General features: G+C 38.7%; 2 protein-coding genes across 6 annotated transcripts in view; one reads left to right on the top strand and one right to left on the bottom strand.

Moving 5' to 3' along the window:
- Nucleotides 1–9,261, bottom strand: part of LMNTD2 (lamin tail domain containing 2) — a 100,938-nt gene extending 91,677 nt beyond the window's left edge. Inside the window, exons 1-2 of the mRNA XM_088145100.1 lie at nucleotides 9,181–9,261; nucleotides 4,319–4,386 (exon numbers count right to left, since the gene is read on the bottom strand). Coding sequence (XP_088001226.1) covers nucleotides 4,319–4,386; nucleotides 9,181–9,261 — 149 coding nt within the window. The remainder of the gene's footprint in view (nucleotides 1–4,318; nucleotides 4,387–9,180) is intronic.
- Nucleotides 1–15,075, top strand: part of RASSF7 (Ras association domain family member 7) — a 99,365-nt gene that overhangs the window by 26,430 nt on the left and 57,860 nt on the right. For 3 of the 5 annotated variants that reach the window (XM_025166095.2, XM_025166093.2, XM_007427261.4), the window contains exon 1: nucleotides 8,781–9,050. The exons of 1 other annotated variant lie outside the window; for it this stretch is intronic. The gene's annotated coding sequence lies outside the window, so the exon portion shown is untranslated. Of the gene's footprint in view, nucleotides 1–8,780; nucleotides 9,051–15,075 lie in introns of those variants that run through there. One more of the 5 variants, XM_025166094.2, reaches the window with a different exon arrangement.

The raw sequence follows: 15,075 nt of genomic DNA, 5'->3' as shown, positions 1-15,075 counted from the left end.
CATATTACTTCCAGGAAAATAAAACATTGTGATTTAAAGAACCCAAAGAGAAACCACATGCATACATACATGCTTCATTTTTGTGATACTGCAGTTGTAGAAATTGACAAACGGAAAAAGTAATGAGTTAAGAACACATTTTTATTTATATGGCCTAAAAATGTAATTTCCTCAGTACACATTTCCTCAGTTTTAGAAACGTATACAATTTTAACTCAGCACTCAGGGGGCAGAGGGATTGGACCAGGTATTCATAAGTTTACAAACTTTCTATTTTTTCTAGTTTATAATGCGATGCAAGAAATCTGTCATCAGGATCTGCTACTTATTTTTCCACTTATTCTACATCAGAGAGAGGCAAGCTATTTGGGTTGATAGGCACTTTTGAAATGTTGAGAGGATGTCACTGGCATGCCTTCACAAAATGATTATTATAAGTGGGAGTTGCCTATTCACAAAATGGCTGCTACTTAGTCATGGTTCGCAAAACATGTATGTTTCAGAAGACCAACTGGGGGGGGCCGCTGCTGCTGCCACTCCCTCTGGTACCTCTGATGCTACCTACCTTGCACACTTTTATCTCACAGCTGGCACATACTCAAAACACTGAGCTATTGTTACCAATCATTTGTATTTCTAAGTATGCTGGTGGAGCTGAAAATTAACTTTGTGAAAAGCAAACAGAAATTTGTAGATGTTTGCCTTTGCTTTTCTGTATACTAATTTCCTATTTTATTAATGAAATGTTTCTGGAAAAGGAAATTAAAGTCAGATGGGGCAATCCTGGAAAGTGTCAAAGGAGGTGTCTACAAGTGCTGGTGCCCAGAGGCACTACATTTCCTCCTGCTGTTCAAGATCAAAGCTGTCTGGGAAGGATGGGTAAAACTGATTGAAACTGTAGAGCTGAGAAAAAGATTTTAATTAAAGGTTTTAATTGAGACTATTTTTCTTTTATGGTGAAATACTTATGTCTGTCCAATGATGAAAATCAGCAATGAAATAATAGTCATCTGCTTGGCTAATCTCTCATTTTCCCTAAATCACTCTTCCCCAAAACATGTATCTGTCTTGTATGGGAAAACATGCACTCAGTTACCCCTTTATTTTCTCTGTAAAACAAATAACAGCTTTGAGGGAAGAATGTAGAACTCAAGAACTTTATAAGATTAAAGGGCTAAACAAGTCAACAGCACTATGACTGTAATCAAAAGCCCATTTTCCAAACTCCTCTAACCTCTTTTAAAATTAACTTTGCTTTAATAGTTGTATTCTTGCTTTATTGACTTGTTTTATGATAAATGGTTTTATTGCTTGTTGCTCTTTTTTATATACCATTCTCGGCTCCTTTAGCAGGAAGAGCACTATAGAAGTAAAATAAATAGCATTAACAAGCATAGGAATCTGGGGAGGGGGGTGGCAAGGGGAGACAAGTGACAAAACACATGTCATGATGCAAACCCTGACTTACGTACTTTGGCTAGATGTTGGGATGCAAGTACTTAAGGCTAGGGTTTGTGCTGTGACATCACCATGTGCATGTTGTCATTTTTCTGTTATTGTGGTTTGCTGTGGACACTTATTGCCGCTGTAGTTACAAAGGTTACCAATCACTGATACCCTACACTGCAATTATCTTACTCTAAAAGTGACAATGAATTCCAAAATTGGCTGTGGCACGCGTGTGTGTGTGTGTGTGTGTATATATAAAATATCAGCATAGTAATTGGTCCAGTAACAGGTTCGTTGGCTCCATTGATTTATTTCTTGTGTTTTGCTATTGGCTTTAATAGATTCTGGATCAATTAATACTTTTGGCTCAACTAAAAATAAAAAGATCAGCTGATTATATGGTATAAGAAGTTGTTTTCTTGTAGATTTTTGTAGAGCTACAGCAGAACCTTTGCTATGAGTCTGGTCACATCAGCTCTAGTTACAATTCCATGTGGTTTTCAGCAGGATTCTTTATCTTAGTTATCTGACATTTGTCATTGATCTAGAGTTGCTTTGTTTAATATGAAGTTAAGAAAATAAGTAACTGCCATCTTTTTATGGATGGGGTGCTAATTCCTTATCATATTCCTTCACTTTTGTCAAATAAAATGAAGATAGGTGTCTGAAAATTTTATTTGATCATTTTTTTCTGCAAGCAATTGCTGAAGCTCCATAAACATCTTTCAGGAAAAGAGATACATGCTATATCTGTATTCAAAATGGACCAAAATATTGTTTTTTGGACTAGTTGTGTATATGTGACCATTTTAAACCTATAGTGTAGTTGTTTTTCTGGGGAACTTCCAAAGGAATAACACTGTAACTTTAAGCCTTTCACAGTACTGTCTGATCCATGCTCTTGCATTTTTTTGGGTTAGGTTTGTAAAAGGCTGTTAGCAATATTAAACAAAACTGAAAGCAAGCAATATTTGTGCCATAAAAAGGGCAGGCAGAAGTTGCACTAAAAAGGGGGGGGAAACATCAAAAGGTTGTATATTTGGGAATACTAATATTCAGATTAGGATTCTTAATGTAATAATGGCTCAGTACAAAGAAAAAGAAAACTGTCTACATCTAATGAAGCTTCAATCTTATCAGAATAAATTCATTTTAATAGTATAACTACATAAAGAATTTCAGACAGAATGATTAAGTTCAAACTAGTGAAATATTTGCAGAATAATAAGAATGGTGAGATTGTAAATGTGAGCATAAGGCTGTAGCCAGTTGGAGAAGAAAATAGAGATTGTGGCTCACCAGTATATTCCAGAGACTTTGGCTGAGTTCAGATATAACTACAGATAGCATCTTATCACATGGCAATAGGAGGTTCTGGACCCAGAATATGGAAGAAGGTGGAACCAGCCTTATCAGAGCAGGTGAAGTCTGGGCAAATTTTTTGAGTCCAGTAGAGGTACTCAAAAGATCTTGGATCAGTCAGGTTTCACTTGTCTAACTTTAGGGCTAGACCCAGAGAAGACTGAAGAACCCAGAGTGCAAAGGGCATAATTTTCTTTCTTTTTATTTCCCTGTGCCATCAACTTCAGAATATTTCAGATCTCATTCTTGGAAGAAGAAACCAAAAGAAAAGAACAAGAACAAGAACAAGGATAGGGAATATGGAGAATCAAAAATGCAGGCGGGAGGAAATTTTTCAGAATGAGAAATGTTGTGGTGAGAGGACTTTCCATTCCTCTTCAGTATTCATGGTGCTTAGTGGGAGGACTAAACCAGCACCACAACCAGGCAGACAGACATGGCAATTTCTTGCTTTACCATAGTCCCTTTCTTTGGCTTTCTGCTGCTGCCGCAGAGCTGATGGAACACAGTGTTCAATGGAAGTTTTCCTTGTACACCCAGTGCTGATCTAACAATCCCACTTCCAAATCTGTTCACAGATGTTATCAAGAAAAAATGGGCTGAACTGACTAAATGTAAGACACCTTTCTTCTCTGACAAATTGAAACTCCCAGGAGTACATGGAATGACCTGGGACTCCATCTGATGGTGAACCAATTACAGTTCTCATTGCAAAAGAAGTACTTGCCATGAACAATAAAGGAGAGTACTAACTATGCAGATCATTAGCCTTCTTTCTGACTAGAGAACAATCTTCAAGTTTTTTTATACTGGAGAAAGCTAAGGAGCTGGTCACTGGGACCTCAAGACCAACAACACAAGTATTTTAGCAGCAGCCAAGATAAAGGAGGCAAGCCCCAGAGTAAACAAGCTTCTAACCAATGCCATGACTTCCCAAGTGGACAAACAGTGTCAAAGATTTTGGACCACCTTGGAACAGACCAACCAGGATGTAGGTGCAGGAAATGGTCAGACAGGTATGTGTTCAGGAATTCAGAGTTATACCAAGAGACAGGTTTCTTTTGTTGTCCATTTCCAAGAAAGCAGAAAAAGCATCTCAAAATGTTAGAAGAAAAACACCATCTTCAATAATAAACAATACCATAGAGCAAATTCTAGCTTTATTGAGGCTTGATGGCCTATTTTTCAACTTTTTCATGGTTCCAAAAAGGAATGGGATCTGGAGAGGCATTTTGAACCTAAAGGCACTGAACAATTTCATTGGGCCCCAAATGAAGCTATCATTTGGAACAATTTTTTGCGTCAATAGACCTATCCAAGGTGCACCTTCATCTTCTTATCAGATCAAGGCACAGCAGATTCCTCAGATTTCCTTACAGAGAGTAACAGTTTAAATTGAGGCCCCTTCCATTTGATCCTACATTGGCGTCCAGAGAGTTCACAAAATTAATGGCAGCACTACTTGGACATCTGAGGACCCAGGGGATCCATATCTATGCATACCTACATGATTTGTTCATTAGGATATCCTCTAGAAAAGGAGCAATTGACAGTATCAATCAGACTATTCAGTTCCTGTACAAACAAGGGAGGGATCATGAGAAATTGAGAAAATTTCTTACCTTCCTTAGGGCAGATATTGCACCTGGGGGTTCTAATACACACCAAGAAGAAGAGAATTTTGTTTTGCTTAGAGCTCAAGAACACGATATGGGAGTCCTGACATCCAAGAGGAAATTGCTCATAGCCCTTGCAAGACTACAGGGAATGATGATTGGGGTATGGGACTCTGTACTGGAGGCACATTTCCATGCCAGACCACTTCAGTGGTTTCTGTTGCCATTCCAGGAACAGATCACCATCAGAGTTTGTTTACTCCTAGAAGTTCCAGAGAGTGTGATCAAATCCCTGCATTGGTAATCTAATCCACCCAATTTATCTTGGGGAATGCCACTAAGGCAGCCGGTCAAGGAAAAGATTGTAACAAATGCTAGCTTAACAGACTGGGTAGCTCATTTGCTGAACCGCTCAACTCAGGGGCGTTGATCCCAGTATAAAACCCATCAAATGGATTTGAGGTCATTGCATTTGGTGTTGAAAACACTGGCTCACATGATAGAGAGGCACCATATACTGTACTACTTTGGATGGGCAACATTTCTAAAGGCTTATGTAAACAACCAGGGAGATATAAAATCAAAGGGACTCCAAAGGGAGGTATCTCATCTGTTCCCGTGGTTGGGGAGCCATCTGTTGTAAAGCAAGTGGAAAACAGAAGACTGGTTGAGCCAACAGAGCTTTTCTAAGGCTGACTAAGCCTTTATTCTTAAATCTTCCAAAGAATTGCAGACTATCAGTTTGTTTGCTGCAGCAGAAAATATTAGTTGCTTCTTTTCTTGCTTTCAGGATGAGTTAAACAGGATTCATGCCCTGTTGGCTCTTTGGCTGGAGAGATTGCTGTATGTGTTCCTGCCAGTTCCTACCTTGACAAAAATAATTCACAAAGTAAAGATCTAATCACTTCTTTCTGGCCTTGGAGGTCTTGGTTCTCAGCTTTAGTTACAATGAGTGTAGTGGAACAATGGCATCTTTTTTTGTGTTCAGACTTTCTGAGTCACGGCTCCTTCCTTCACCCAAACATACAGTGGCACCATCTTTGTGCCAAGAACTTGAATGGGAACACTACCTGAAGGCAGACCTATCATCTTAGCATGCAGTTGACCAAGCATGGTGAAAATCTACTGGAGGACCTTTGAATGCTGTTGCATGGGAAGAGCTGGGAATTACAGAGAGTTGCATTTCAGAGCTGCTGGATTTTTTTCAGATGGAGTTGGACAATGATCTGAAGGCCAGTGCCTTACAGAGATAAGTGGCTGCCATGGGCTCTGTACTTTGGGATGATCAGTGGAATCCAGTTTTAGGACATCCTTATGTTAGACATTTACTTTGGGATGCCAAACTAATCTCCCATCCTGTTACTCATTTTCCTCCTTGAAATTTAACATTAGTTTTGAGGGTGGTTATAGTTGTGCTCTGTGTATATTAGAGAGATTCTGATCAATATATTGAGTTGGAAGACAGCTTTCCTAGTGGTGGCTACCTTATCCTGAAGCGTTGGGGAATTGGGAGTTTTATATTTTTCACCAAACAGTTGAATCTTGTTTCATGCCAAAAGTTAATTCCAAATTTCATAGTGGGCAGGGGATAGTGCTACTTAATATTTGTCCAAATCCTAACCATCTCAAGAAGTGCATTTAGAATAAGGTAGTCATATACAGAATCTTAAGGGTTTCTCTTAAGAATACTTTGTGGAAACACAAGACAGACAGTTTATTCATATTTTATAAGAAAGGAAGTATAGGGAGATGAGTACTGAGATCCTCCATCAGCAGACGAATTAGGGAATGTATTGCCCTGGCCAATTCTTCTAGTATCAAACATGTTCCATCATGGCCCACTCCATTAGAGGAGCAGTAGTTTCCATAGCACTGGAAGTGGATGTTCAGTAGAGTAGCAACTTAGGCTGAAGTGACTACTGTTATTAAACATTACAAGATTGGAAAAATTAACTTCAGTGAAGGCTGTGTTTGGGCACATGGGCACATTCTGTCCTACTTGGGCCAAAATAATTATACCTTCACTATATTCCTTTCTTGCCAGCTCCATCTTTGGTGATAGAGTATGGCACTTGGACTTGATCTGAGGTACCATTATGGTCACTTGAAAACAGATCCAACATTTCCACCCAGTTTTTACGATTGGTCATTGCTTTTATATTCATTGCTTGTTCATGTTCTGGTCCTTTATAAACTCGATTGACTATGGGAGCTTGGATTTTCCTGCCTTTTCTTATTAGATTTATAAGGTGGCACAGTTTGCAAGAGTGAGTGATTTAAACTTTGAAGAAACATCAAAACAAGGAAGTAAAAATAAAATAAAATGCAATATAAAATAATGTAATAAACCTTCAGGACATAAAAAATCAGCAACAGGATAACAATAATAAATATTAAAGAATCTGCCAAGGCCAACATATCTCATTCAAGAGTCTTATACTCTATACACACTCTTCCCATGGTCTGCCTAATGCTTGTGGGAAGAGCCAGATCTTCAGGGCCTGACAAAAGGGTCAGGGCCATCCGAACCTTGGGGAGAATGATATTCCATAGGGCAGGTGCTGCAACAGAGAAGGTCTGCTTTATCAGTCCCTTTAGGTGACATCGTTTTGTGGAAGGGACCCAAACTCTCATGGAACAACTGGTAATTGGAGGCAGCTGGTCCTGCAAGTAACCCGGCTCTGTGCCATGAAGGCTTTATAAGTGATAACCAGCAGTTTGACATGCACCCAGAAGTGTGTAGGGATCTTTTGCTGCTTGCGAAGCAGTGGTGCTATGCTGGTGGACCAAAGTGTGTCTGTAACTACTCATGCTGCTGCATTCTGGACCAGTTTAGTTTCTGGATGGTTTTCAAGGGCTGTCCCATGTAGAGCACATTGCAATATTCTACAGAGGTGACTAGGCCATGAATAACCAAGTGTAGGGCTCCCTGATTCAAGGAATGGGTGAAATCGGCACACAATATAGATTTGTGCAAAGACTCTCCTGGCCACATTTCCTACCTGTTCTTCTAGCAGGAGCAACAAGTCCAAGAGGAACCCCAAATGGTGCATCAATAATGTCTGGAGGAGTGTCTGCATACAGGACTAAAGATGGGGATTCCCCATTGTCAGAGAATCTCAAAACCCATGATCACTTGGTCTTGCTAGGATTGGGCCAAAGCCTGTGTTTCTCCATCCAGACCCCCAATACTGGAAAAGAACCTTGATGGGATCACTCAGTCAGCCTAAGGTGGAGGCAAATAACTGGATATTGGCATATTTCTTAGAATCAATGAAGATGTGAACAGATGTATTTTTGCATCAAGTCAATGGGACAACTGGGAATTGGGGGGGATGTCCCTCAATGGGTTGCAAAAGTTTAGCCTTGACTGGAAGAGATGGAGTTAACCCTTTCCTCTCAGGTTCATTTTATGGTGCCCAGAATGGCACTTCACAGTAAGTCCAAGTTGGGAACTGTTTTCGTGAAGTATAAAATAGCCTTATTTGAGTCTGGCATGTTACATGAATTCAGCTTGTGTAGTTAATCATTCACTGTGTCATACAAACCCAGGAAATTGAATCATTTAATAAACTATGATTCAGTTAACTGCAGGTAAACAATATGTGAACCAGTGATATCATTTTGTTACTAGATCTAATAGCTACTATTCTAGAATCATGGAAATAATTTTGAAACCTCAGACTTTGGTGAGAAAGCTGAGGTGCCACCAATATTGTAGTCTGCATTTCTTATGTGAAATGTCACCCTTTGTCTCCCACTCAAATCCCAGCGGAGGGCTTAGAAGGTTAGGTAAGCTCTACCTTGTGTTTTGCTTTGTAAATGCTGAGCGAAAAGAGAAACGGTAATACTACCGGTTAAACGTCTGAGAGGTCATTATAGCCTGGCATTGCTGGGTTCTTAAACCCAGCAGGCACGCTTTGGAAGGCACGCTTCAGCCCCTCTTGGGATTTGGCTGAATTGTGCCAGGAATCCTAGCTATTAATGATCTTGTCGATTTATCCTAATTTGTGTTTTAAATGCTACAGTTAGAACTATATCTGCATTTTAGCCGGGTCTTAGAAATTGGCCCGTGAAAAAAAGCCATACTCGCTTTTAAAACGATGAATAGGCAGGTAAGGGATGAGCTTAAATTGAGCGCCTTTAACGTTCCATTAAAAAAAAAAAAAAGCTTTCTTCCTCCAAACTTCGTCAAGGTTCTAGCCGGCAGAGCAGTGGAAGCAAATGGTGGTTGGTCCGCCGGGCTGTCCTTCTGGCTTCCCTGTTCTATTGTAGCTCTGCCCATACCTGCTGGCAGAGAGCAGTATTCGAGGCGGGGCTTAGTCCAGGACGGAAGGCGGGGCTCACCGACAAGAGGAAGAGAACTCCGTTCCCTAGACCGGTGAGGCTGCGGGTTGCGGGCAGGTCGGTACTCCACCTTGAAGGAGGCGCATGACGAACTTGCAACTCGCGGGGACTCCCTCGGCTGAGTAGAAGGAGGAAAGAAACGCCAAGTGTCTCTCGCCTACTAGAGCGGAGCCTGTGACCTTGCGCAGTGGAGGAGAGTGGCTGTTCCGAGAGCGTGGAGGCGGCGGAAAGAAGCCGCTCGGCGAAGAGGATCTGCTTTGCTGAAGGTTCGTCCAGGTAAGGAATTGAAGTGCTGCGAGCAAATGGACTCTGAGATCTCTTTCCCCCTTCTTATTTCCTCAGCTCTGCACCTTTTGCCCTTACTGTTGCAGCCCCAAACTCTTTGGCTGTAATCCGGGACACTCACCTGTGAGAAAAATCCTTGGAAATCAGTGGGACTTCCATCTGAGTAGGAGAGCATAGGATTGCGCTGTATCTCCAATGCCATATCCACAAGTCAGGATTTGCAAATGGGCGCCCAACAGGGTGTTCTCGAGGGATCCACAAAGTAGAATTTGGGCTCGCATCTTCTTAGACCGATGATCTCTGACTTTCTCCTTCCTGTGCCTTTGAATATAGGATCTAACTCACTGTTGTTAACATTCCTGGCTGATCTTCCGGGATAGGCTTGTCCTTCCACAAGTTAGGTTCAGCCAGTTGACAAACTAATGCTTTATTTTATTTTTATTTTTAATATATATTATTAATTGATTGATTGATTGATTGATATAGAAATAAATATATATATATATATATATATATGTCGTCCCTTTAGGAGGGAGGGTGGGGCCACTTGGCAATCTGCCTCTCTCCTTTCCTAAGTCCTCTGAGTGGTTTAGCCTGTTCTTCCTGCTTCATTCTCTCCCCTCTCCCTTGTCAGAGTCGCATATCCTGGTGAATATTTTTGGAGGGCAGAGTCGCTTTTCTGTCTTTCATGTATTGTTTGCTAGGATTTTAGATGATTATGTCTACATGAAATCAGACTATCTGGAGTTCCTCTTGTATTATTTGGCAATAGCGTGGGTTTTTCTCTGTGAATCTAAATCTTAAGAAAAAACTAAATTATTTAAACTATTGAAATTAAAGCATGGATATAGTAATGAAATCTTTAACTTCTAGCACCCATATGCAGTCAGCTGAGGTGTGTGTGTGTATGTGTATGTATATGTATATGTGTATATATATGCCTTGTTATCCTTTATTTGTAAGCATGTGGCCTCTTCCTTGAACTCTTCCATTTAGATATTTGACCCGCCCTATCCCTAAGGCTTAAGAGCATGTATCAACAGCTATTGTAATCTAGTATGTAAAAGCATGTGAGCTGAAATTATAGTTTTAATAAACACAAACATGCATAGCATCAGGGGCTAGAATTACAATCCTATATACTTTTTTCTCAAGCAAAATAGTTATACTGGACAGTAACATTTTTCATCCCTCTTCCTTTGAAAGTGCCAGTTCTTAGAGGTAGAATTACTTTTGTTTGTTTCTGCTAGTTGTTTTCTAAATTAGAAATATTTTATTGTTATCTTTTGGTACTCAGCAAGTGATTGGTAAGAAATGACAATGAGTAGGCGCAGGTGGCATCAACAGTGCAGCAGACTTAGCTTTCATGATGCTAATATATTTGCTCTCACCCTGGCAACATGAATTCAGTCTTCCCATGACTCTATCTAAAGTTAAGGAAATGAAAAAAATACAGGCTTTTTATTATGTAACTTTATACAGTTCTCAGCATTGACCAAATCCCTTTGCAACCTGTGCAGAAGTGCCAGTTGCTTTCTACTTGCTCTGATTTGTAGACATGAAAAATTGCCTGTCAATGCAAAGAATGTATCTTTTAGGGCTTGGCGAATGCTGTAATATTTGCCTTTTCAGCTGGGAGCTGATCTGCTTGTGATTTTTCTCTATATTTTTCCTGATGCAGCACTCAACACCTTTCATCCAGTTTGTAGGACAGAATAGGCATTTATGCTGCATTTTGGAAGTAACTGTGTGTGCACATGTCTTCTTTCAAGGTTTTCCATGTCAGAAAATCATCCTGAGTACTGGAGACCTAAGTTGTATTGCTGTATGTTATGCAAAACTGGTTGTTCATTTAGGGCTTGCCCTATATTTGCCTGTTTTCCATACTGATATTTCATATTAAGTAGCATTATTGAGTCATGTGCCCAAGGACTGAAATCTTCTAAATTCCTATTTTCAAAATCCTGCTATTGACTTTGATTATGTCTTATTCAAGTTGATCATCTCATTTTGAAGAAAAGTTAAAATAATGAACATTATCAGGATTAGTCTGATTTGCTCAGATTTACTGGGTTCTAATTATAATCAACCTGACAGAAGCAACATTACTGTTGCTAAGGAATATTTGGTCAGTGAAAGACTTGGTGCAACATGCAGTGGATATTAAATAAAAATAAAATGTGATCCATTTTTCAGTATGAAAATGAGATAGTGCAAGGGGATGTGGTATGATTCAGATTGTCTATCTGAATCATACTTTGAGCTGCAGTGGTATGTAGCTCTAAATCACCTAACATGCTGTATGAACTACAATGAATGGGTTTGCAGAAATACTAAACTAAAACCAAACAAACTATGGCTAGCATGGTATAGAAATTAGCACATACTTCATATCACTTTCACTTTATCGTCATATTTATTTATTATTCACCCAGAGAGTACTGTATTGATATCTGAAACAACAGATACTTGATAGATAGATAGATAGATAGATAGATAGATAGATAGATAGATAGATAGAGACACTGCTTGTTGAACTGTCTTCAGGATAGTATTATTGTAAAAGAAAGGTAATTAAAATTTTGATGTGAACAAAAATAAACTGGAGGAGTTTAATTTTTTTTCTTGTCTAAAGATAACATTTTGGTAAAAGCTAGAATTGATAAAGAAGTTAATTTTATCAATATCAAACTGCTTTTTGTTTTTACAGCATGATCAGATGCCTGTCACTAACCCCTTAGCTATATTTAAGGAGGAGTGGGATTGTTAGTTTGCACACTCACCATTTATTTAAATATATATGGGACACCATTTATTTAAATATATATGGGACACCATTTACATTTAATTGGCCTGGTTTTAAATATCAGATTATGGATAATGGATAATTATGCATCTTAAAGCAGATAAAGAGACTGCTAATTTTGTTGGTTAGGTGTATGGTTTAGAAAGATAAGAAAAGCACATGCCTATTCATTACAGAATAAATTGAATTAAATCCAATGAATACAGGTGAGTTCTTTAAACTTACTTGGCTGGATTCTTTAAACTTCTGATATTGTTGACCAGTTTTCTTATCTGACCAAAAACTTGTCTTCTACTTTTCAAATTGTTAGATCAGTATATCAATTAATATATCATATTATGCAGGTGATTGTGTTGCTGAGTGCTAATGGATTAAAATTCCATCCAAATACAGAAATAGTGGCCTGTTCTAATATACTTTTCATTTCCTATTTGCTGTCAGAAAGCCCTGTTCTGTGCTTGTGATCCACATGCAGGGAATCATACTGAATTCTTTTTCCCAAGAAAAAAACAATCTGCATCAGATTTTGAGTTTGGGCAATCACATTTAGAGTTATCTGCCTCTGCAGAAAATTTAATAGTGCATAAAAAGTGCAATTCTTGTGGAAATCTATACAAATGACAATCACAGGAGAGAATGAGTTTGGTCTGGGTTGATGTTTATTGAAAATGACCTGCTTCATTTATGTATTGTGCGGGTTATCCTGACATTGGTTGGATTGTTGGCTTACGTGCTGTGTGAACTCAGTTGTGATTTATTTAATAAACAAGTAGCTTAATGTAATATGTGACCTCAACCTGTATATCATCTGAACGTGAATTAATGTTAAGCTTATTGTTAGGCAGCTGGTTCACAAAGGACACAAAGCCAGCATCTAACAAACTGCAATATATCTTAGCTGAATGCATTGATTCAGCGATTTCGAATGTAAGCATTTAGAATGCTGCAATTACAAAGAACCAGCATGTGTTTCTAAAGTGCTATATGTACTAATCTTTTCACTTGCTTAAAAAAAGTAGTTTAGTAGATGAAGGTATGAAGATGTCTTGCAGCCTTCCCCAATCTGTGTGTACGTGAAATATGAAAATATCCAAATTTTTTAGCAATAGTCATGCTTGTTACAGAATTTTGTGATTTAAAATCTACAAGTTTAAAAATCCCTAGGTTGGGAAAGGTGGTTGTAGCACATTTGATTTCAGTGTGGCTTTCCAGAAGTTACTCACCACGTTTTTGTGGAAAAGCTATTCAAATGTCAGCTGGGTGATGCTCCCAGTTGATAGACATGTCCGAAAGGTATTTGTCAGTGCTTTCTTATGAATCTGGAAAGATGGGATTTACCAGAGTTCTATCTCCAGGCAAGTATTATTTAACTTTTTCAAAAAAAGACTACAGCAAAAGAATATAATTTTTCTTCATCAAACTTACAAATGACACCAAGCTAGAATTGAAAGATAAGATAAAATCTTGGGGGGGGGGGGTAACAGTAAAGATATTTTCCCAGGGTGATACCTCCTCTGCTGTCTTGACAAGTGATGGCTTTTGGGGGAAGGGGGGGATCAATCTTCAATATAATTTCTCTCTTCCTCAAAATAATCTTGAAGATTGATCCTTTGGGGAATAAACAGACAATTTATTTACCAGAGTTGTGCCTCTGGAGGGGGTGGTGGTGATTGCAATGGGTGTTGCCTATTAAAGGCAGATACTGTACAATTCAGGCAGTCAGATTCCATGATGACTTACTTGCCTGGTGCAAAGTTTGTGAATGTTGGCATCAAAGGAGAAATCTAGCTCTGCCTGGAAACTAAATTCCAGTTGCTAGGTAGAAGGTTGAAAGCCAGAACTCCAGGATAAACAATTAAGTCTGCTTTGACTCAAACTCCGCTCCCAGTCATAATGTTACTTGCTGCAAGAAAGGTAAGAGATTTCAATGCAAGTATAGGATTCTGCTATTAGGATGAAAGGATGATGATGATGATGATGATGATGATGATGGTTGGTTGCATAGTCAACCAAATGCTTAGACTGGATTTGGCATTTCTGTCTACCTATCGAGTCCTTCCCAAGGACCTGGGATAGGCAGACGTTGTTTAATAATATTAAAGGTATCATTGCAGAATGTAAGCTGTTCCAAGTAAAGCCGCCGTTTGCAATTGACTGATGGTGATTTTGTCAGTGCCAGTGGTCTTCATGTGGTACTCCAGATGTTTTGGGATTGCACCTATCACTATTGGTACTATCTTTTCTTTATTATTATTATTAATTTTATTATTATTAATTAAATTTATATGCCGCCCACCTCCCAGCAACTCTGGGTGGTTATAAGCAAGGTTGGGGAGCATTTCAGAACAGACTAGGAGTAATAGGCTGCAGCCACAATTAATTTAAACTGCTAATAGTATTTCATTCATTCTCTCTCACACTCCTACACACACACACACACACACACACACACTCTAAATAAATAAATAAATAAATCTAACAAAGCTGCTTTTAAATTGATTCCTAGGAGAATGTCAGTGGAGAATGGGAAATGCTTGGTGCAGAAAGAGCTATCCCTAAGGATTGAATTGGAAAATGTTTTGATTGCCCAGATAGAATGGATGCAGAAAAAAGCCATACACAGTCTGATTGGCTGTAGGGGAAAATGTGTTTGCTAAAGATATTTGGAATGGGACATCACTTGTAGATGTTTCATGCTAATACATAAAGTATGAATCAGACACAAGAGTTAGAGTGTTGGTTTTAATAAGAAACATAGCTATAATGTGCATTCAGGAAACATGGAGAAGTGGAGAGAGCTAGTCATTTCTCATTAAAAACTCTGTAGGATACATAGGGAAGATTGAATAGTACTAGGAGTAGCATTACTTAACAGCTTGCTAAGTTATTACATTTTAACTATTGTATTATTGAATGTATGAATAATTGATAGGCTCATATATAATGCTAAATAATAAAACATAATTTATGTACTACAGTATAACAGTGCAATATGTGAGCCCAGTTATGATGTCAAACTAGGAAACTCAAAAAAGCAAGATAAAATTGCTGCTGGAGATATTACCAGATTATCAGTGTTCTTTAATCCTGGGAACTATAATCACCCTGATGAAAATGCTCAGGGTGATGTGGGGATGGAGAATAAAAGAAATAAGACATCCAAGGGAGAAAAGATGGTAGCAGGAAGTAAGTTTAATTAGATTCACACAG

This window comes from Python bivittatus, unplaced genomic scaffold (assembly GCF_059951505.1).
Source record: "Python bivittatus isolate LINGU-HERP-01145 unplaced genomic scaffold, Pbiv_v1 ctg000480_np1212, whole genome shotgun sequence".
Lineage (NCBI taxonomy): Eukaryota > Metazoa > Chordata > Lepidosauria > Squamata > Pythonidae > Python > Python bivittatus.
Note: the sequence above shows the minus strand (reverse complement) of the source record. Positions and strands in the feature narration are given on the sequence as shown.